General features: G+C 44.6%; 1 protein-coding gene across 1 annotated transcript in view; it reads right to left on the reverse strand.

Annotated features, from left to right (window-relative positions):
• LOC115200502 (nitric oxide synthase, brain-like) overlaps positions 1-22,948 on the reverse strand; it is a 74,488-nt gene extending 51,540 nt beyond the window's left edge. The window contains 7 exon segments of the mRNA XM_029763620.1: positions 345-436; positions 2,872-3,034; positions 3,863-4,008; positions 7,302-7,439; positions 15,396-15,525; positions 19,759-20,529; positions 22,747-22,948. Coding sequence (XP_029619480.1) covers positions 345-436; positions 2,872-3,034; positions 3,863-4,008; positions 7,302-7,439; positions 15,396-15,525; positions 19,759-20,459 — 1,370 coding nt within the window. The 5' untranslated portion in view covers positions 20,460-20,529; positions 22,747-22,948.
• Between the last annotated feature and the right edge of the window lie 956 nt (positions 22,949-23,904).

Raw genomic sequence — 23,904 nt, forward strand, 5'->3', positions numbered from 1 at the left:
GTGAAGAAGGGAGAGATGGAGAGGGAGAGATGGAGAGGAAGAGATGGAGAGAGGAAGAGATTAACTGAGGTTCAAGGTGACAGAAAAAAATAAATGGAGGGAAATAGAAAACAGACAGAGATCCAGATGGAGAAACTGAACTAAAGGGAAGTGAGTGACAGACCAGCAGAACATAGAGAGGAGAGGAGACAGAAAAGAGACAGAAAGCCAACACTGAGAAAAGGGACAGGGAAACGGACAAACACGATTTGAGAAAATTAACTGCTATTTTTAAAGGAACAGGTTGGCTTTCTTTTAGCTAGCTAGGTCTTTTTTATTTGTCTAAATTTGCACTACCGACTCACCTCAGGTTTCCTTTGTTAGTGGCATACTTGATGTGGTTGCAGATGTAATTGTACATTCCGTGAGCCGTTGTGCAGTCCCTGGCATCGAATACCTGTTATAAAAACATGTATTCAAAGAATGTTACTCAAACATTTTGAACGCTACCACAGTTTTATTGAGTGCAATCTTTCATCCTGAAGTTCTTCATAAAACAACTCAAATTCAACACATATTTAAGAATCCAAGGACCTTAGCAAAAGCATGTTGTCATTTCTTATTAACGCTATATGGTCAGGCAAATAAATGAAAGCGGCATCACTCTAATTTCCATTACAGTGTGATTTGTTTCACCTTAGATATCACTTCTTTCATCCTCAGCCTATATTTGACAGTTTCACTCCTAACTTTTGGGATGTCTGCCCTGCCTCCGTTAGGGTGTATATAGACATAACAGCCAATATGTTTTTGAAATAAAATGGTGGAATACATCACTCTGCAATGCATTTATTTTTCAAAGCTGAGCTTTCCTACTATTCAGTGCCTTACTCGATAGGTGCAAATTAGTCACATGTAGTGACATATTACACAGATCATGACGAGAGGCGGAGAGAATGTTATGTACCTCCATTCCAGATGATTTTAGACGTTTCTTCATAACTGGTGGCATACTGGCTCAGGTAGATTGGATTTTGACATTGAGCATTGAGTTTCTGATCTGTAGTTTGGACCAAATCAAATTGTATTGGTCTTGTATACATATTTAGCAGATGTTATCGCAGGTGTAGCGAAATGCTTATGTTCCTAGCTCTAACTGCAGTATACCTTACAATACAAAACAATACACACAAATCAAAAAATAAATAAAATAAAGAAAGAAATTAAGAAATATCAGAATGAGCAATGTCAGAGTCCGGAATATAAATGAATAAATATATATATATATATACAGTCGTGGCCAAAAGTTTTGAGAATGACACAAATATTAATTTTCACAAAGTCTGCTGCCTCAGTTTGTATGATGGCAATTTGCATATACTCCAGAATGTTATGAAGAGTGATCAGATGAATTGCAATTAATTGCAAAGTCTCTCTTTGCCATGCAAATGAACTGAATCCCCCAAAAACATTTCCACTGCATTTCAGCCCTGCCACAAAAGGACAAGCTGACATTATGTCAGTGATTCTCTCGTTAACACAGGTGTGAGTGTTGACGAGGACAAGGCTGGAGATCACTCTGTCATGTTGATTGAGTTCGAATAACAGACTGGAAGCTTCAAAAGGAGGCTGGTGCTTGGAATCATTTTTCTTCCTCTGTCAACCATGGTTACCTGCAAGGAAACACATGCCGTCATCATTGCTTTGCACAAAAAGGGCTTCACAGGCAAGGATATTGCTGCCAGTAAGATTGCACCTAAATCAACCATTTATCGGATCATCAAGAACTTCAAGGAGAGCGGTTTAATTGATGTGAAGAAGGCTTCAGGGCGCCCAAGAAAGTCCAGCAAGCGCCAGGACCGTCTCCTAAAGTTGATTCAGCTGCAGGATCGGGGCACCACCAGTACAGAGCTTGCTCAGGAATGGCAGCAGGCAGGTGTGAGCGCATCTGCACGCACAGTGAGGCAAAGACTTTTGGAGGATGGCTTGGTGTCAAGAAGGGCAGCAAAGAAGCCACTTCTCTCCAGGAAAAAAACATCAGGGACAGACTGATATTCTGCAAAAGGTACAGGGATTGGACTGCTGAGGACTTGGGTGAAGACATTTTCTCTGAATCCCCTTTCCGATTGTTTGGGGCATCCGGAAAAAAGCTTGTCCGGAGAAGACAAGGTGAGCGCTACCATCAGTCCTGTGTCATGCCAAAATTAAAGCATCCTGAGACCATTAGTGTGTGGGGTTGCTTCTCAGCCAAGGGAGTGGGCTCACTCACAATTTTGCCTAAGAACACAGCCATGAATAAAGAATGGTACCAACACATCCTCCGAGAGCAACTTCTCCCAACCATCCAGGAACAGTTTGGTGACGAACAATGCCTTTTCCAGCATGATGGAGCACCTTGCCATAAGGGAAAAGTGATAACTAAGTGTCTCGGGGAACAAAATATCGATATGTTGGGTCCATGGCCAGGAAACTCCCCAGACCTTAATCCCATTGAGAACTTGTGGTCAATCCTCAAGAGGCGGGTGGACAAACAAAAACCCACAAATTCTGACAAACTCCAAGCATTGATTATGCAAGAATGGGCTGCCATCAGTCAGGATGTGGCCCAGAAGTTAATTGACAGCCTGCCAGGGCGGATTGCAGAGGTCATGAAAAAGAAGGGTCAGCACTGCAAATATTGACTCTTTGCATCAACTTCATGTAATTGTCAATAAAAGCCTTTGACACTTATGAAATGCTTGTAATTATACTTCAGTATTCCATAGTAACATCTGACAAAAATATCTAAAGACACTGAAGCAGCAAACTTTGTGGAAATTAATATTTGTGTCATTCTCAAAACTTTTGGCCAAGACTGTATATATATACCTCACTTAGAGTATTGTTACTGACCTGTAGTTTGGACCACTGGATGCGTCCTACACAGCGGGAAGCGTTCCTCCAGGCGTGCTTGGCTCCGTAGATCAGCTCTGTGTCTTTCAGCTGGTACGTTCCAGAACCCTCTATCTCCTTAGTCGCCTCCTCCAGACGGTCAAGGTGGGCCTTTGAGCCAAACCTGTCACAATATACACAGGCAGGAGGACAGAGCCAGGGGTCACACAAGAGTCATGTCAGAACAATTGCATTTAGAGTACGTTTTGCATCAAAAACATTCTCTAAACCTCTTTAGGCTATTCTTTGCTGCTGCGCTGTTCTGGCCCCGGGGGTCCACCGTCCTGTGGATTGTCATTGTGGCCCTGGCCTAGTACACCCGAAGCCAGTAAAGAATGTTTCACCACGTTCCTGAAGCGTGGGGGTGTGTTGGGTTGGGGCGCTGCAGGGCGGTGAACCCCTGGGGCTGGAGTGACCAAGCTACAGTATATTGTGTGCAAGTAAAAAGAGCTATACATTATTATTGTGAAATTAATTCTATGGAGGCTGTGCTCTTCCTGAATGTATAGGAATGTATATGTAGAGGTATGTGTGAGCCACAGGAGGCTGGTGGTACCTTAATTGGGGAAGACGGGCTCGTGGTAACGACTGGAGCAGAATCAGTGGAATGGTATCAAATACATCAAACACATGGTTTCCAGATATTTGATGCCATTCCATTGGCTCCGTTCCGGACATTATTATGAGCCATTTCCAAACCTTTCCCTCAATAAAATACATTTTATTTGTTATTAAAAAAAACATGTGCACCCAGGCATGAGTGTCACAGAGAAAGAGGTACTTTAAAGTGACACATATTTAGAGTACTATTTACATCATATGTATATATGAGGACAAACAAATGGCATTTGTACTACTGGTGGGGATGCTGGCAATGAGGGATGCAGGCAAGTACATCCAAAGGTATGTAAATATCTGAAGTATAGGGTCAGTGTTAGTGCAACTCTCCTGCCTTTTGATGGAGGTGTAGTACTGGTCTATGAAGTCAGTAGCCAGCGGCAGCAGCTCTTCTTTGGCCCGGGACTCATCTGGCTTGCGGCTCCCCTGACTTGGTGTCATGATAGACCCGAAACACACACGCTCAGTGCAGATCGGCAACTGAAAGGCAACGTGGATGACATCACATCACACAAGGCTTTGATCACATGTAATTTCCTTGTAGAACAAAAGCCATTGAGGAATCACATGGCTTCCATCTATAGTAATCACAATTCTGATCACACATCACAGCCCCCAGGGGACTTCTGATCACACATCACAGCCCCCAGGGGACTTCTGATCACACAGCACAGCCCTCAGGGTACTTCTGATCACATAGCACAGCCCCCAGGGGACTTCTGATCACATAGCACAGCCCCCAGGGCACTTCTGATCATAGCACAGCCCCCAGGGGAGAAGTATATGTGTTATTTGTCTCGTGCAGGTGCATTCTCTCTCTCTCTCTCTCTCTCTCTCTCTTTTGATATCATGGATAGTCAGGCCTTACATCCATGGTTCTGTCTATGAATTTGAGAGTGATTACATTTCTCCAGCCCCATCCCTCAGCTCTTTGTTATTGCTTGAACTGCAGATTGCCCCTTTCAACAGATATGTCCAGAATGACTGCTAATGACTGAATTATTAATTGAGTCATAGTGGCAGCCTTAGAGAGAGAGAGAGAGAGAGCGCTTGGGGATTTTTTATTAGCTCGAGAAAGGAACCCCCAGGGGACCCATTGCTCAGGCATTTCTGTTTTACAGAGAGAGAGACACTAAAGGAATTCTTTATTTAGTGTCTGAACATTCTTTAGCAGTCACTTCCTCTAAACAATGAAAAGGAAACATTTCTAATGCAGCGAAAACAGCCAACTAACTATATCCAAATAGGATTTTAGTAACCACATGGTAGACCTGTTACAATACATCAATCATGAAGGATTTGACAAATATCCACTTTGTTATAACAAATTTGTTGAGCGTGTGCCAATCCAGGGTCTTTCTTCTATCCCCCACAGCCTGTGTTCCATTGACCTCTTTACTGCATCTATGCATTCGCCAAATTAGACAGAGAGAAAGAAAAAGGCAGAAAATGTTTGGCCGAGCACGAACACAGAGCGGACATTTAACAGTAACTCAACAACGCTGCAGCTAAAATGGGCAGTCTAGTCATGAAGGATGAACCACACACCCAATCACTCTGTCCAGCCACTCAGGCCTTGCCCTAAAAACCTCTTCCCTCCTCTTCCCCCCCTTCCCCCCTCTTCCCCCCCTTCTTCCCCCCTCTTCCCCCTCTTCCCCCCTCTTCCCCCCTCTTCCCGTACTCAAACAACCTCATCCTCAGCGTGACGCTCGCTTAAATCACAGAAGTAAAGAAGACGTACAAAAACAGCCGCTGAGAATGACGAGGGGAGATAAGAGAGACTGAGAGGGAGAGGGAGATAGAGAGGGACGCAGCGGGACAGAGAAAGAGAGAGAGAGAGAGAGAGAGACAGACAGAGAGACAGAGACCGAGACAGAGGAAAAGGATATACAGTATATATATATATATATATTTTTTTTTTGTATTTAATTTTTATATATATACACACAAACTACATGACCAAAAGTATGTGGACACCTGCTCGTCGAACATCTCATTCCAAAATCATGGGCTTTAATATGGAGTTGGTCCCCCTTTGCTGCTATAACAGCCTCTGAGAAGGCTTTCCACTAGATGTTGGAACATTGCTGCTGGGACTTGCTTCCATTCAGCCACAAGAGCATTAGTGAAGTCGGGCACTGATGTTGGGCAATTAGCCCTGGTTCGCAATCGGCGTTCCAATTAATCTCAAAGGTGTTCGATGGGGTTGAACACACAGATAGGTGAATTTGTCCCAATACTTTTGGTCTATTTAAAAGGGGGACTATGTACCAAAAGTGCTGTAATTTCTTAATGATTCACATGATATGGATGAAAATACCCTCAAATTAAAACGTCATTGTAATTGTATCATTTCAAATCCAAAGTGCTGGAGTACACAGTCAAAACAACAACAAATGTGGCACTGTCCCAATAGTTTTGGAGCTCACTGTACATATGTAGAGAGAAAGAGAGGGAGAGAGAGAGAGAGAGAGAGAGAGAGAAAGAGAGAAAGAGTGAGAGGAAGTGAGAACAAGAGAGAGACAGAGAGAGAGCGAGAGAGATAGACAGAGAGAGAGCGAGACAGAGGTAGAGAGACAGAGAGAGAGAGAGAGACAGAGAGAGCCAGAGAGAGAGACAGAGAGAGACAGAGACAGAGAGAGAGAGAGAGAGAGAGATAGAGAGCGATGGAAAGAGGAAGAAAGAGAGAGGGGAAGAGAGAAAGGAAAAAGGGTGATGATGAACAGAGTGTTAAAAATAAAACAAAGGATTAATTTGCCTCAGTACATCCGCTCAACATAAAGCTCTGGGCATTCATGCCACGCAGCTGTCCTTTATATGACTGAGAAAAACATAATTCTGTGATTTTTTATACATCTGAAGATGCGCTATTAGAGGCGAGGCACATTCATTGGGATGCATAGCAGGCTGTCGTCCGATAAGTCACTGAAATAATTAGCTAGGCTCATGTTATAAGACCAAGCCGACGGCTGCAGAGCTATCTGTGCAGATGAATGGCTAAATTCTTAAGATAGGCAACTCATCATGAGGGGCCACAGTGGCTTGCGGGTCTGCATCCCCACATCCATACCCACATCCGTACCCACATCCGTACCCACATCCGTACCCACATCCGTACCCACATCCGTTCCCACATCCGTACCCACATCCGTACTCACATCCGTACCCACATCCGTACCCACATCCATACCCACACATGCAGTCAGAGTCGGCCCCAGCCTTTTGGGGTCCTTAAGTTACATTTTGCCATATGCTGGAGAGAAATGTTTACCGTTTTTAAGATGATATCTGAGTGAGAGTGACTAACAAAATCAATGGGGGCCCTCACAGACGATAATTCAACCATGATTACTTCAAGTTTAGATAGCTGGCTAGACTAACTTACCAATCTAAAATGTGCTGATATGGGCTAATTGAGTGACTGCTGATGCCCAATTACATTTCGAAATTGCACCTTGTGTATTCTAATTTTCTAACTCTCAACGGTGAGACCCCAACGGAGTTCCTAAAAAATATATATTGTTATAAAAAATATATATTATCTGCTGTATTTGTAAGAAAAGGGCTAGATAAGTACACACTAATTTGATTAAATGAATTGTTTGTTTGATTAGCTAATTGACTAATCAATTGATTGATGAGAGAAAGCCACTGTTGTACAGATGAGAAGCCACACAGTCCCTTGACTGATTGGTTAATGATTAAGTAATTGACTGATTTATTGATGAGAAGAAGCCACTGTTTGCAGACGAGAAATAAAGTCCGTTCCGTACCTTACTAGAGCTGTGGTGTAGAGTGTCATTGTACGTGACTCCAGTCTCCACATTCTTGATCTTCATGAAGCGATGGCATTTGGATGGGCTGCCGTTCGGGAGAGCCTTGTTAGGGGAGATCCTCCCCTGGGCTGAAGGCTGGAGGGAAGAAGCAGATGTTTAGGAGAATTCATACACTTTAGTCAGTAGACTAGCCCATAATGCTTCTACCAAGATGGCCGTCGAGCACACCTGACAGTGGCGGTTGGATACAAGAACTTTAGGTAGAGAGGGAAAAGGAGAGAGAGATATAGAGACAGTCCCAGAGAGAGATATAGAAACAGTCACATAGACAGAGATAGAGACGGTCACAGAGAGAGAGAGAGAGAGAGAGAGAGAGAGAGAGAGAGAGAAAGAAAGAGAAAGAGAGTGACAGTCACAGAGACGTAGATAGACAGAGAGAGAGGGAGAGAGAGAGAAACAGTCACAAAGATAGAGATGGTCACAGAGAGAGAGAGACAGTCACAGAGACAGAGAAAGAGAGAGAGAGAGAGAGAGAGAGTCAAAGAAAGAGAGAGATAAAGACAGTCACAGTGAGAAACATTGAGACAGTCACAGAGCGAGATATAACGTAAAACGTAAAACACCAAATAATGCATGCAGAGCAGAATTAGGCCGATACCCGCTAATTATCAAAATCCAGAAAAGAGCTGTTAAATTCTACAAGAACCTAAAAGGAAGCGATTCCCAAACCTTCCATAACAAAGCCATCACCTACAGAGAGATGAACCTGGAGAAGAGTCCCCTAAGCAGGCTGGTTCTGGGACCATTCACAAACACAAACAGAGCCCCAGGACAGCAACATAATTAGACCCAACCAAATCATGAGAAAAACAAAAGATAATTACTTGACACATTGGAAGAAATTTACAAATAAACAGAGCAAACTGGAATGCTATTTGGCCCTAAACAGAGAGTACAGTGGCAAAATACCTGACCACTGTGACTGACCCAAAATTAAGGAAAGTTTGGCTATGTATAGACTCAATGAGCATAGCCTTGCTATTGAGAAAGACTGACGTAGGCAGACATGGTTCTCAAGAGAAGACAGGCTATGTGCACACTGCCCACAAAATGAGGTGGAAACTGAGCTGCACTTTCTAACCTCCTGCCAAATGTATGACCATATTAGAGACACATATTTCCCTCAGATTACACAGATCCACAAAGAATTTGAAAACAAATCCAATTTTGATAAACTCCCATATCTACTGGGTGAAACATCACAGTGTGACATCACAGCTGCAAGATTTGTGACCTGTTGCCACAAGAAAAGGGCAACCAATGAAGAACAAACACCATTGTAAATACAACCTATATTTATGTTTATTTATTTTCCCTTTTGTACTTTAACTATTTGCACATCATTACAACACTGTATATATATATACATAATATGACGTTTTAAATGTCTCTATTCCTTTGGAACTTTGTAATGTTGTGTAATGTTTCCTGTTCATTTTTATTGTTTATTTCACTTTTCTTTATTATCTATTTCACATGCTTTGGCAATGTAAACATGTTTCCCATGCCGATAAAGCCCTTTGAATTGTATTTAATTGATGGAGACAGTCACAGTGAGTGAGATAGAGACAGTCACAGAGACAGAGATATAGACAGTCACAGTGAGTGAGATATAGACAGTCACAGTGAGTGAGATATAGACAGTCACAGAGACAGAGATAGAGACAGTCACAGTGAGTGAGATATAGACAGTCACAGTGAGTGAGATATAGACAGTCACAGTGAGTGAGATATAGACAGTCACAGAGACAGAGATAGAGACAGTCACAGTGAGTGAGATATAGACAGTCACAGAGACAGAGATAGTTACAGTGAGTGAGATATAGACAGTCACAGAGACAGAGATAGTTACAGTGAGTGAGATATAGACAGTCACAGAGACAGAGATAGAGACAGTCACAGTGAGTGAGATATAGACAGTCACAGAGACAGAGATAGTTACAGTGAGTGAGATATAGACAGTCACAGAGACAGAGATGGTTACAGTGAGTGAGATACAGACAGTCACAGAGACAGAGATAGAGACAGAGAGTAGCATTATTTAGTATTTGCACAGCCTCCTACAGTACCATCTGAATGACAATCAGAGACAGCAGACACCCCTCATCAGGTACAAAGGCAATCAGCATCTTGAAACACTATTATTATTGACTGCTAATTGTCAGCTATCTCAGTTTGTCTACTGTGGCTCAGTTTAGACAGTACCATTTCTGATCTTTGATTCACTAATTGATCTTTTGACCAATCAGATCAGCTATGAAAAATGTCTGATGTGATTGCTCAAAAGACCAATTAGTGGAAATAAGATAAGAAATTGAATTGATTCTATTTTTTAAGTACTCAGACCTCTCCATGTGACTGAACCTCAAATCAAAAAGAAATCAATAGCACACCTTGTAATAGCTCTTATCATCATCTCTCAAGAAGAGTTAATCAATCACACAGCCATGCATTCTCCACGCAGCGAAGGTGCCTCAAACAACAGGCAGAAATGTAGCGCTCGCTGACAGAATGAAAGCAAAGGGGTGAAACGTCAATCTATTGATATTTTCAAGAATAGGAGAGTGGACCTGTTTTAATTGATTTGATTCCTCACAGCGAGAAGACTAATTCTGTGTCCATAAGAAATGCTCACCCAGCCAGCCAGCCACCCAGCTCGCCAGCCAGCCACCCAGCCAGTCAGCCAGCCCGCCAGCCACCCAAACAGTCAGCCAGCCCGCCAGCCACCCAGACAGCCAGCCAACCCCCCACCCAGACAGCCTGCCAGCCAGCCAGCCTGCCAGCCACCCACCCAGGCAACCACCCGCCCGCCCACCCAGCCAACCAGCCACACAGCCTGCCAGCCACACAGCCAGCCAGCCACCCAGCCACACAACCAGCCAGAAACACAGCCAGACACAGCCAGCCAGCCACACAACCAGCCAGCCACCCACACAGCCACCCACCCACACAGCCACCCAGCCAGCCAGCATACAAGCAGTCGGCCAATACAGAAAGCCTATTGTGCAGCTAGGCCACATAAAGAGAGCCTATTACCGCTATAGTCAAACAGCCAGAGGAATCAAGATGAGGAAAATTAGCACGTTAAAGTGTGAGTGGGAGGGAGAGAGAAAGAGAGAGGGAGAGAGAGAAAGAGAAAGAGAGAGAGAAAGAGAGAGAGAAAGAGAGAGCGAGAGAGAGAGAAAAAAAGAGAAAAAGAACGATAACGAGAGGTGAAGAGTACAATATGAATGAGGGGAATAAAGAGAATTTACTGGTCAAACTCGTGGAATCTATTCAATAATAATATGTAGAAGCAAGCAGGATCTAAGAGAACTCCTGGCACTGGGGTACAGCTTGCTTCTGCCTCAAAGGTGAGCCCTACCTCCTGAACCTGCTTCGAAGGAGAACCCTACCTCCTGAACCTGCCTCGAAGGAGAGCCCTACCTCCTGAACCTGCCTCGAAGGAGAGCCCAACCTCCTGAACCTGCCTCAAAGGAGAGCCCAACCTCCTGAACCTGCCTCAAAGGAGAGCCCTACCTTCTGAACCTGCTTCGAAGGAGAACCCAACCTCCTGAACCTGCTTCGAAGGAGAGCCCTACCTCCTGAACCTGCTTCGAAAGAGAACCCTACCTCCTGAACCTGCTTCGAAAGAGAACCCTACCTCCTGAACCTGCTTCGAAAGAGAACCCTACCTCCTGAACCTGCTTCGAAAGAGAACCCTACCTCCTGAACCTGCCTCGAAGGAGAGCCCTATCTCCTGCCCTGCCTTAAAGGAGAGCCCTACCTCTTGAACCTGCCTCGAAGGAGAGTCCTACCTCCTGAACCTGCCTCGAAGGAGATCCCTATCTCCTGAACCTACTTCGAAGAAGAGCCCTACCTCCTGAACCTCCCACGAAGGAGAGCCCTATCTCCTGAACCTGTCTTGAAGGAGAGCCCTACCTCCTGAACCTGCCTCGAAGGAGATCCCTATCTCCTGAACCTTCCGTGAAGAAGAGCCCTACCTCCTGAACCTGCCTCGAAGGAGAGCCCTACCTCCTGAACCTACTTTGAAGAAGAGCCCTACCTCCTGAACCTCCCACGAAGGAGAGCCCTATCTCCTGAACCTGTCTTGAAGGAGAGCCCTACCTCCTGAACCTGTCTCGGAAAGCTCTACCTCCGGAACCTGCCTCGAAGGAGAGCCATACCTCCTGAACCTGCCTTGAAGGAGAGCCCTACCTCCTGAACCTGCCTCGAAGGAGAGCCCTACCTCCTGAACCTGCCTCAAAGGAGAGCCCTACATCCTGAACCTGCCTCGAAAGGAGTGCACTACCTCCTGAACCTGCCTCGAAGGAGATCCCTATCTCCTCAACCTGCCTCGAAGGAGATCCCTATCTCCTCAACCTGCCTCGAAGGAGAGCCCTACCTCCTGAACCTGCCTCGAATGAGAGCCCTACCTCTTGAACCTGCCTCGAAGGAGAGCCATACCTCCTGATCCTGCCTTGAAGGAGAGCCCTACCTCCTGAACCTGCCTCGAAGGAGAGCCTTACCTCCTGAACCTGCCTCGAAGGAGAGCCCTACATTCTGAACCTGCCTCGAAAGGAGAGCCATACCTCCTAAACCTGCCTCGAAGGAGAGCCCTACCTCCTGAACCTACCTTGAAGGAGAGCCCTACCTCCTGAACCTGCCTCAAATGAGAGCCATACCTCCTGAATCTGCCTTGAAGGAGAGCCCTACCTCCTGGACCTGCCTCGAAGGAGAGCCCTACCTACTGAACCTCTTCGAAGGAGATCCCTATCTCCTGAACCTGCCTCGAAGGAGAGCCCTACCTCCTGAACCTGCCTCGAAGGAGAGCCCTACCTCCTGAACCTGCCTCGAAGGAGAGCCCTACCTCCTGAACCTGCCTTGAAGGATAGCCCTACCTCCTGAACCTGCCTCAAAGGATATCCCTATCTCCTGAACCTGCCTCGAAGGAGAGCCCTACCTCCTGAACCTGCCTCGAAGGAGAGCCATACCTCCTGAACCTGCCTCGAAGGAGATCCCTACCTCCTGAACCTGCCTCAAAAGAGAGCGCTACCTCCTGAACCTGTCTCGAAGGAGATCCCTATCTCCTGAACCTGCCTCGAAGGAGAGCCCTACCTCCTGAACCTGCCTCGAAGGAGATCCCTATCTCCTGAACCTGCCTCGAAGGAGAGCCCTACCTCCTGAACCTGCCTCGAAGGAGAGCCATACCTCCTGAACCTGCCTCGAAGGAGAGCGCTACCTCCTGAACCTGCCTCTAAGGAGAGCCCTACCTCCTGAACCTGCTTCGAAGGAGTGCCCTCACTCCTGAACTTGCCTTGAAGAAGAGCGATACCTTCTGAACCTCCCGCTAAGGAGAGCCATACCTCCTGAACCTGCCTCGAAGGAGAGCCCTACCTCCTGAACCTGTTGGCAGTGTTGTGACAGAACATTTAAAACCCAGAAAATAATTTTAAAAATTTAAATTGCCCATTTACAGCAAACTGTACCACACCTACTGACTATTTTTCATTGAACCTTTATTTAACTAGTCAAGTCAGTTAAGAACAAATTCTTATTTACAATGACGGCCAACACTGGGCCAATTGTGTGCCGCACTATGGGACTCCCAATCACGGCCAGATGTGATGCAGCCTGGATTCAAACCAGGTACTGCCGTGACCCCTCTTGCACTGAGATGCAGTGTCTTTGACCGCTGCGCACTCGGGATTATACAGTAGATGCTTTGGATCTATTCAATAACATTAACAACTCCTCTATTGTCATCAAGCCCTCTCCATCTTAATGAAATAAGAATTTAAACTCTACCAACTTCTTATTTGGCAGTTCTGTAGCCTCCTGTCTCTCCTCATCCCACTTGGGATGGAGAATGACGTATTGCAGAAGTCCCCAACAGGTGGACGCCCTGCTTCAGCATTCAGTTATCAAGGAAATATGAATAAATGGCTGGAGGTATCAAAAGTAATTTGTTAGAATAATAATACATTTATCTCATAGACTTTTTACATGTTGTTAGTCATACACCTCTGGGCTCTCCTATGAGTCAGACTCAGGAGTCAGGGCAAACATACACCCACCTCTGGGCTCTCCTATGAGTCAGACTCAGGAGTCAGGGCAAACATACACCCACCTCTGGGCTCTCCTATGAGTCAGACTCTGGAGTCAGGGCAAACACATACACCCACCTCTGGGCCTTCCGGAAACACAGCTTTGCATTTACCTACAATGGCGCCAGTATGCCCCTACACACATACACACACACATGCACACACACTATGCCCCCGTTATACACATTACCCCCATCCCCACTGCACACACACACACATCCCTGCAGACCTCAAAAGGCCTTAATGATTTGGAGAGGGCCACATTAGAGGAGAAACATTTATCATCTCCCTCTGTGACCACAGCTGCCCTCATTCATTAGGGTCTCTTGGATGGTTTCTCTCCATCCGGCCTCATTCACTAAGAAAGCATTCACTCAGCCCAGCCCATCCTAACTCAGCCCAGCCCAGCCCAGCCCATCCTAACTCAGCCCAGCCCATCCTAGCCCATCCTATCCCAGCCCATCCTAACCCAGTTCAGCCTATACCAGCCCATCCTATCCCAGCCTATCCTATCCCAGCCCATCCTAACCCAGCCCATCCTATCCCAGCCCATCCTAACCCAGTTCAGCCTATACCAGCCCATCCTAACCCAGTCCAACTCATCCTTATCCCAGCCCATCCTAACCCAGCCCAGCCCATCCTAACCCAGTCCAACTCATCCTAACCCAGTCCAACTCATCCTTATCCCAGCCCATCCTAACCCAGCCCAGCCCATCCTAACCCAGTCCAACTCATCCTAACCCAGCCCATCCTAACTCAGCCCTGCCCAGCCCATCCTATCCAAGCCCATCCTATCCCAGGCCATCCTAACCCGGTCCAGCTAATCCTAACCCAGCCCAGCCCATCCCATCCCATCCCAGCTCATCCTATCCCACCCCATCCTATCCCAGCTCATCCTATCCCACCCCATCCTATCCCAGCCCATCCTAACCCAGCCCAGCCCATCCTAACCCAGCCTAGCCCATCCTAACCCAGCCCAGCCCATCCTAACCCAGCCCAGCCCATCCTAACCCAGTCCAACTCATCCTTATCCCAGCCCATCCTAACCCAGTCCAACTCATCCTTATCCCAGCCCATCCTAAACCAGCCCAGCCCATCCTAACCCAGCCCAGCCCATCCTAACCCAGTCCAACTCATCCTTATCCCAGCCCATCCTAACCCAGCCCAGCCCATCCTAACCCAGCCCAGCCCATCCTAACCCAGTCCAACTCATCCTTATCCCAGCCCATCCTAACCCAGCCCAGCCCATCCTAACCCAGCCCAGCCCATCCTAACCCAGTCCAACTCATCCTTATCCCAGCCCATCCTAACCCAGCCCAGCCCATCCTAACCCAGCCCAGCCCATCCTAACCCAGTCCAACTCATCCTTATTCCAGCCCATCCTAACTCAGCCCTGCCCAGCCCATCCTATCCAAGCCCATCCTATCCCAGGCCATCCTAACCCGGTCCAGCTAATCCTAACCCAGCCCAGCCCAGCCCATCCCAGCTCATCCTATCCCACCCCATCCTATCCCAGCTCATCCTACCTCAGCCCATCCTAACCCAGTCCACCCTAACCCAGTCCATCCTAACCCAGTCCACCCTAACCCAAAAGTTGGAATGATCTAATTCCCAGGTGATGAGTTCTTGAGTGGGGAGCCTTGTTCTTGTTCTCATGATGCACATGGATGCGCATCACAGTCACAGGAAGCTCTAAGAGTTCCAAGAACGAGAAAGGAACAAGGAACACACAAATGAATGTGTAGATTGGAGGATTCTAGAAGCATATGTCATGTGTGACTCTAGGAGATAATCATGGGCAAGCATACATTACTAACACACTCGCTCACATATGGGAGGATAAGCTTACACAAGTGGATTCACTCGAAAGGCATGCAAGACAAGTACACACTCATAAACACCTGCAACCACACACACACACACACACATTTATTGGAATTTTTACCTTGTCTGTCTCAGAGTTAGGGTTGTGGAGCACCGTCTGCATGTTGTTGTCCTTCCTCCACAGGTCTTCACACACTCTGTCCTTATCAGATGCCAGCTGGGGTGAAATACCATTTCCTATACCAAGGTCCCTGAATGGCAGGCAAACATAGTTAGTTCTCCTTAACCCCCACCCACGCGTCAATCTAATTAACATAATAAAATAATCCACATCAAAATCCATCTGTTTAAGCTAGAGATATGGATTGTTTTTTTTTTCACAGGCTGAGGCTGAATCCACCACACCCACCGACGTCAGCGTTCCACATCTGTGGTGGAAAGTGACAGAGCTACAGTGCTGTTTTTGTATTATTTATTTTTTCAGGGGTTAGATCAGCTTTAATATTTCAGATAGTTTGTAGCTTCCATCAATTTAATAGTCTGCGTCACTTCCAATCCCCATATAGCTGCAGTGCTTTTTGTCAGACCAGGAGACATCCCAAAAATGTATCTTCTCATGACAACGTCTGTAGCGTCCGAACGGGTTTGGGCAAACTAATATGACCCCTCTATGGAACATTGAGACTCTCATGAACACGATGGTGTTCTCCGTTTTGCTCTACAACCCCCACATGTTTCATGGGACATGTCTGAAGGTAAAACCATAACTGGTCGAAACACGAATGGAAGTGACTAGGGAATTCCCATGTCCAAGGTATATGGGTCATTCCACTGTAAAAAAAAAAAAAAACTATATTATATCTCTCAAGACAGACACTTCAAAACATATTTATTTTTGATAGATTTTTTTTTACTATCTGTTTTTCCATGTATGAATCCGTTTTTTTGATTTTCTGTGGGCTAATAACAGTAAGGCCAAATTCAATGTTTCATCAAATAATTCTGTCATATATATTTTTATACCTAAAGGGTCCTAAAATGTAAAAAATCATATGGCTAAAATTATCCTTTGTATGACCATGTGTTAGCTTTCTAGAAACCCAGCCCCGGGTTAGACTTTAGGTTATAGAGCCTGTGTGTCATCTAAGCAGAACTACATGTAACTAACATCTATGGCCAAGCAGAACTACATATAATTAACATCTATGGCCAAGCAGAACTACATGTAACTAACATCTATGGCCAAGCAGAACTACATGTAACTAACATCTATGGCCAAGCAGAACTACATATAACTAACATCTATGGCCAAGCAGAACTACATATAATTAACATCTATGGCCAAGCAGAACTACAGGTAACTAACATCTATGGCCAAGCAGAACTACATGTAACTAACATCTATGGCCAAGCAGAACTACATGTAACTAACATCTATGGCCAAGCAGAACTACACGTAACTAACATCTATGGCCAAGCAGAACTACATGTAACTAACATCTATGGCCAAGCAGAACTACAGGTAACTAACATCTATGGCCAAGCAGAACTACATATAACTAACATCTATGGCCAAGCAGAACTACATATAACTAACATCTATGGCCAAGCAGAACTACATATAACTAACATCTATGGCCAAGCAGAACTACATATAACTAACATCTATGTCTACACAGAGATACAGTCAGACAATGGGTGAGGCTGAATCCCAATGAGATGTGACTAAATACAGCCTCAGATTTCAGTTGTTGCGTTCCTTCGCTCGTTAAACACCCACACACATATCTCCTCTCTCTCATGGACGCTTGTCCAAGCTAATGGGGAATCTGGCGCCTGCCCGATCGTCTCTCTCTCTCCCTAACACACACACACTCACACACACACTTATACTCACACACACTGACACTCACACACACAAACTGCCCCCCCACCCACTACATACACCTACTGTAACAGCGCGCACAACCGTCTTTCCGTAACACTGCATACACTTATATCCACCATTTGTTAAACAACCACATTCATCATCACCACAATTCTGAAGACGGACTCAGAAACACAGAAATAACAAGAGTAGGTATTATAAGTCGTTTCTCTGTCATTGACTCTGACTCAGTTATTATAAGTCGTTTCTCTGTCATTGACTGACTCAGTGATTATAAGTAGTTTCTCTGTCATTGACTCTGACTCAGTTATTATAAAGCAGTACAGTTCAGAGTGAAAACTAACTTGATCTACTTTTGATCTAAATAGCTCTTCTAGTTCATGTGCTGTTCTATTTCACCAACCGCTATATCAACTTATTAGTAAGATGATAGTGCACAAATACAGCCAGAGATAACAGTTTAGGCCTGCCCTGAGTCAATACCTAATACCGCCATTTAATTTTCTATATTCCTTCACCTCTATTGGCTGCGCTTTGGAAAGCCTCTTTAGCGAGCGAGCATCGCCATATCTGAACGTCATCGTAGCCCTAACAAGGAAATCTGGTTAGCTAGCTGACTCTTTCCTGTCTCTCAAAAGTCAGTCTGCCATTCTAAAATACAGGATGCATTTAAAAGCTAATGTATGGTACTATAGGTCACTTATCAACATGATTATCAACTGATGTAGCAGTTTGATAGTGCTTTGCTTTGAGGTAAACTTAAAGAGCATGTTACATCGTGTTTTCTACTTTTCCTAGAAAGCTATGATTCATTTGAGGATGACAGGATTAGAGGGAGTCAGCAGAGTAAACAGGGGTTTGACGTAGTCAATGTGTGCTATCGATTTTAAGGTAGTGTACCATGCTCTCTCAATCCGATTTTGATTGGATACATGTACACAGGAGGTATAAATTGTCACCAGTATCTACAGGACAGTCACCACTGAGTGGGTCTGAACCATACAGTCACTACAACAAAGAGAATAAGCATAAGATGTTTGAGTCAGATTGAAACCTTTTGAACCAACTGCTCCCTGATGTGAAAAAACACTACCCATCATGCCCACAAACACTAGCCATGTAAAGATGTATAATAATGAACCTGCAGGAGTATTCTCACTTACCGTCTATCTAGTGATTAAGTTGTTGTGGGTTTGTGGTGTGTTTTGCTATGTACTGCTGTGTATAGATGTACTATCTTCATTTGACCAGTTTCTCACAGCAGGACAATAATCCTGCAGCAACAGGACATTATTATGTGGATAACAAAGGACATTTTTGCAGGGGTTACATTTTTTGTTAGGGCAAATCAAGGTAGACATTTTTAAGTGGGCATTACAAACAGTTGGAAACCTTTTTAAAACTTGAACACACTACAATTTGCATTTCCCGCTTCACAGTAAAATTATTTACGACAACAGAGTGATCAAATTAACCTCTCTAGGCTAGGGGGCGGTATTTTCACGTCTGGATGAAAAGTGTGCCCAAAGTAAACTTCCTACTACTCAGGCCCAGAAGCTAGGATATGCATTTTATTAGTAGATTTGGATAGAAAACACTCTGAAGTTTATAAAACTGTTTGAATGATGTCTGTGAGTATAACAGAACTTATTTGGCAGGTGAAACCCCGAGGACAAACCATCCAGGAAAAAAAAAATTGAGGTCACTCTCTTTTCAATGGGGTTTCTATGTGGATCTAGATTTCTAAGGCACTTGCATGCAGTTCCTATCGCTTCCACTGGATGTCAACAGTCTTTAAAAATTGATTGATGTTTTTCCTTTGAGAAATGAAGAAGTAGCCCGGTTCAGAACGAGGGTCGAGTCTCGTGTACTGTTGTGGTTGGGGCGCGCAACCTGAAAGCTCGCTCCACTTTGTTTTCATCCGCTATTGAACGCAGTTTATCCCGTCTTAAATGTTATCGATTTTTTACATAAAAAAATACCTAAAGTTGTATTAGGAAAGTTGTTTGAATTGTTTGGACAAAGATTACAGGTAACTTATTACATATTTTGTAGTCATGTTGCGCGAGTTGGAACCGGTGTTTTTCTGGATCAAACGCACCAAATAAATTGACATTTTGGAGATATAAGGAATTAATTGAACAAAGGGACCATTTGTGATGTTTATGGGACATATTGGAGTGCCAACAGAAGAAGCTCTTCAAAGGTCAGGCATGAATTATATCATTATTTCTGAGTTTTGTGTTGCGCCTGGTGGGATGAAATATGATTGTCTGTGTTTGTTTGATGGGGTGCTGTCCTCAGATAATCGCATGGTTTGCTTTCGCCGTAAAGCCTTTTTGAAATCCGACACCGTGGCTGGATTAACAAGAAGTTAAGCTTTATTTTGACATATTGCATGTGTATTTTCAAGCATGTTAAATATTTACAATTCTGTAGTTTGAATTTAGCGCCCTGAACTTTCACTGGATGCTGGTCAGGTAGGACGGTAGCGTCCCATCTAGCCTAGAGAGAGTAAATCTGTATGTGCAGTTGTGTATACTATGCATGGTCGGGGTCAACAGGTCACATGTTTGGTGTCAATGGGTCAACTCACCTGTCCACCTGCACCTCAGCATCCCTGCTCTCTATGGTCCTCTGTCCCTTTCCGTTGATCTCCCTTTTGATCAGACTCAGCACCGGCTCGATCTCCTTCAGCAGGTCGTTGTTCTCCTCCACCCCATTCAGGAGTAGGGGGTCCTGGGCAGCGATGAGAGCCTGCACCCCTCCCCTCTGGAGCAGGGCCTCTCTGTAGGACGGAGTCACCGAGGGGGATGACAGGTTCTCGATGGCCCTCAGCTGCTGTGGGTCCTTACTTCCCTTCCCTGGACTGAGGGGGCTTAATGGACAGCAGCGCTCGTAGGACTTGGAGGCAGGAAAGGCTGGCCGGGTGACCCTGACGGTCCTCTGTCGTCCGTCTCCAGACAGGGTGGTCTCCAGGTGGGTTGTGAAGCCCTCAGGGCCCCTGAGGATGAGGACGGCGTGGTTCTCTGGGGACACATTCTTCAGGGTCTCCAGGGCCCGCTCGTAGCTGAGGTCCACCAGAGGCTTGTTGTTGACGGCCAGGACAATGTCCCCCACCTGGACCAGGCCGCACTCCTCAGCCGCCCCGCCCCGGATCAGGTCGGACACGATGACCGGTGGCTTGGAGACGCGCTGCTTGACCAGGAAGCCCAGCCCGCCTAACTTCCTCTTGAAGAGACGCACAGAGATGATGTTAGGCTGCAGCTGGAACACAGTAGGCTCAGACTCCAGCATGATGTCTGGCGGTGTGTGTGGTGTGTGTGGTGTGTGTGGTGTGTGTGATGTGTCCTCTGGGATTTGATGCCTACAGAGCAGAAGGAAAGACAAGAAGAAGAGAGAAGCCCAAATGTGTTAGTAAAAGAGAACATTGACTTGATTTTGTGATCTGTTTGACAGCGTGTTTACAGATGTAACGTTCTAAGACAAGTGAGTCGACATAGAACTGGATTGAATGCTTTTAAAAGGACATGATATTACACTGAAAACTACTCTCTCTCTCTCTAAGTCATTTCAGCTAGGGTGGTAAGTCCTTTGAGCATTTTGTCAAGTAGACAAATCATCATCAAAATTTGCTAATTTAGGCTATATTAATTGTGATATATTTTTTTATAAAGGTATGATAAAATAACATCATAATATAATATATATATATATATATATAATTGAAATAGTGAGTAAGATAAAGACCTCAACTCAAGATGACTCATCTCGTTTATATTGACAATGTAACATTTTTAATTGACAATGTAACCCTGAACTGGAGTCATAGACACCATACACAGCTGGTCCCCTGGCAGGATCACCAAGCAGGATCACCATAGAGAAAGACTGGTAGACACCCTCCAGTATGACCTCCTCTGTGTGTCTCCGTTAAAGTTGAAAACCAAGTCGCGTGTGACAGCGCTTGCATAATCCTGACAGCGCTTGCATAAACCAGTGTCGCACGGCGTATTGACTGTCTCAGTGAAACAACTTTAAAAACAAAATACAACGTCAAACACACGTTGCAAATCTTTTCAATTGCTTTTTAAATGATATGCGTTAGTCTAACTTCATAAACCAGATAAGCCTTTGACTATTTTTATCGTATTCTTATTTTCAATTCAATGTTAGTTAAACAGCAGAATTCCTAACTACAAGTGATTCACATGACTGCTGTGAGATGCCATGTCCATGTGCGTGGCAAAGTATCAACAAAACACGCGCAATACCTTTTATCTTGTCCAGTACCAAGGACAGCTCTATGTAGCACCATAGACAGCGCTCATTACAGAAATGTTTTACAATTTCGTACAGGGCTATCACTAGCTTGAGGTAAATGTTATTCAATTATCTTTACTGTTTAATCCGATATGCTATTGCAATCACAAACACAATGCAGGTATTTGAGCAAACAATATTTACATGCACCAATTGCATCGTTATTAAATACAATTGAAAGAGGAATTGGGGATAACTTTAAAAACGGTTTAAGTGTTGAATCTCTCTTGAAGATTAAAATCACTTGCCCTCAAAATATTAAATACCTGAGTACACGCAGAAATGTCAAACATTGTCTGTTAGACATAATCACTTAAACAATTTGAAGGAACCAAAAATGTAAGTTTTAGGCTATTGGAATCCTTTGTAGTTTTTTTGGGGCAACCAGGGAGCAGGCTCAACTTCCCCGATGTAATTCCCTGTCTTCCTACTTCTTCTCCTCTGTCGCGTTCAAAAAGGCTATCTCACCCACACGCATATCAAAATAACCCCAGTCAAATGCTGCTGTGTGCTCACTCGCAAAGAAAACGAATAAAATAGGTATAATGTTGATTTGTGGGAAATGTAAAAACACTGAGGCTATAGTTTACAGAAGAGCAAAACTAAAATCACATCAAATTAACAAGAGCATTATTAAAAAAATAAAAAAAAAGGACAAGCAATTGACAGGAGATGCAGGACCGCGTGTTTGTCATGCCATTTTTCAGCTATGAGTGCCACATAACACTACCCTGGCTTGTCTGTTTAAGAATGTCTCAGAGTTTAGGCCCATAGGGGTTTAACCCTACCAGGAGATGTTTCAATTGCAGGGCACAGACATAGCTATATGGTGTAAATGATGAGCACCAGAGGGCCTGTAGCCTAATGTTCGTTTGTTCTATGCAACAAGTGCGTCTTCCTAATGCGTTAATTGTGAAACACACATTTTTGCTGTCTGATAAAGAACAAAGCTAACAGTGCCAAATCAGATCTTAATAAAGTTTAGGACAAAAATCCTTTGCAGGTTTCATTTAGAAATATTGTCAAAGTTTATCCACCTGTCTACAATTGTTTTTCAAAGCCCTTTTCTGACAATAAAATTAACCGTAGGATTAAGCAGCTGTTATTACATTCGATCCCATAATCAAGTGTATAATGTGTCAAACCTCAACGATAGCGACGCATAATCAACAGCGCTAAGCAGCCATGAAATGCGTAATTTTCTGTATGGCACCCAAAGAGAAATTGGTGCTTTTAGGTCTGAATGATCCAAGTGACTCACCTCTGAGAACAACAAGCTCACTGCTTCAACAAACTGTTGCAAATAAAAGTGTCAGATTAACTCCTCTCGTGCTTATTCGTTTTCCTCCTCAGAAGCTGTACACACAGGTTGTTGGCTTCGCTCGAGCTGTGCGCGCTGTCAAATTAGAGCTTGAAGCATGCCTGTGCGTCTCTGCGCGCCAGGGTGCCGTATAAATATGGACCACGAGGGACACTGTGACGAGCTCAGATCGGGTCGTGCGCGGGCATTTATAAAGTAATGGTGTAGGGCAGGCTGCTGAATTTTTCTTCTGTCATCACCAGGACTAGTCCCTCCTGAATACTCCTGAAGGCCCACCCCGTTACGTGGCCATGTGTGTGGACGGGAGGAGCAAGCGTTGACTGTGGATCTGGAGCCGTCGTTAACAAAATAAAAAAGATGCATGTGTCTGAGTCATGCTTGGTAACTGCCAATATTTGTATTTGTCCACTGCTGTTTACTTTATTTCAAAACATGACTTGTGTGTAGGCTATAGAAGGAGATACATTCTCCATATGAATGCACCTAGTGGAAAGCCTTCACAGAAGAGTGGAGGCTGTTATAGCAGCAAAGGGGGACCAACACCATATTAATGCCCATGATTTTGGAATGAGATGTTCGACGAGCAGGTGTCCACATACTTTTGGTCAAGCAGTGTAGATTGGCTAAGTGTAACCAAAGTACACAATTCCGACAATGGCCCTTGAAATCAATTCGTGAATTGTGATTGCATATTAAATCAAATCGTATTTGTCACGTGCACCGAATACAACAGGTGTTGTATTCGTGCACCGAATACAACAGTGACATTTTATTTAACTTGGCAAGTCAGTTAAGAACAAATTCTTATTATTAATGACGGCTTAGGAACAGTGGGTTAACTGCCTTGTTCAGGGGCAAAACGGTATATTTTTACCTTGTCAGCTAGTCCAACGCTCTAATGACTTGGCTACCTGCCGCTTACAAGCCCTTGACCAACAATGACGTTTTAAGAAAATACCTTTAAAAAAAGCAAGAGATAAGAAAAACAAATAATAAAAGAGCAGCAGTAAATAATAATAGCCTGGCTATATACAGGGTGTTACGGTACAGAGTCAATGTGGAGGCTATATACAGGGTGTTACGGTACAGAGTCAATGT

This window comes from Salmo trutta, chromosome 9 (genome assembly GCF_901001165.1).
Source record: "Salmo trutta chromosome 9, fSalTru1.1, whole genome shotgun sequence".
Taxonomy (NCBI): Eukaryota; Metazoa; Chordata; class Actinopteri; order Salmoniformes; family Salmonidae; genus Salmo; species Salmo trutta.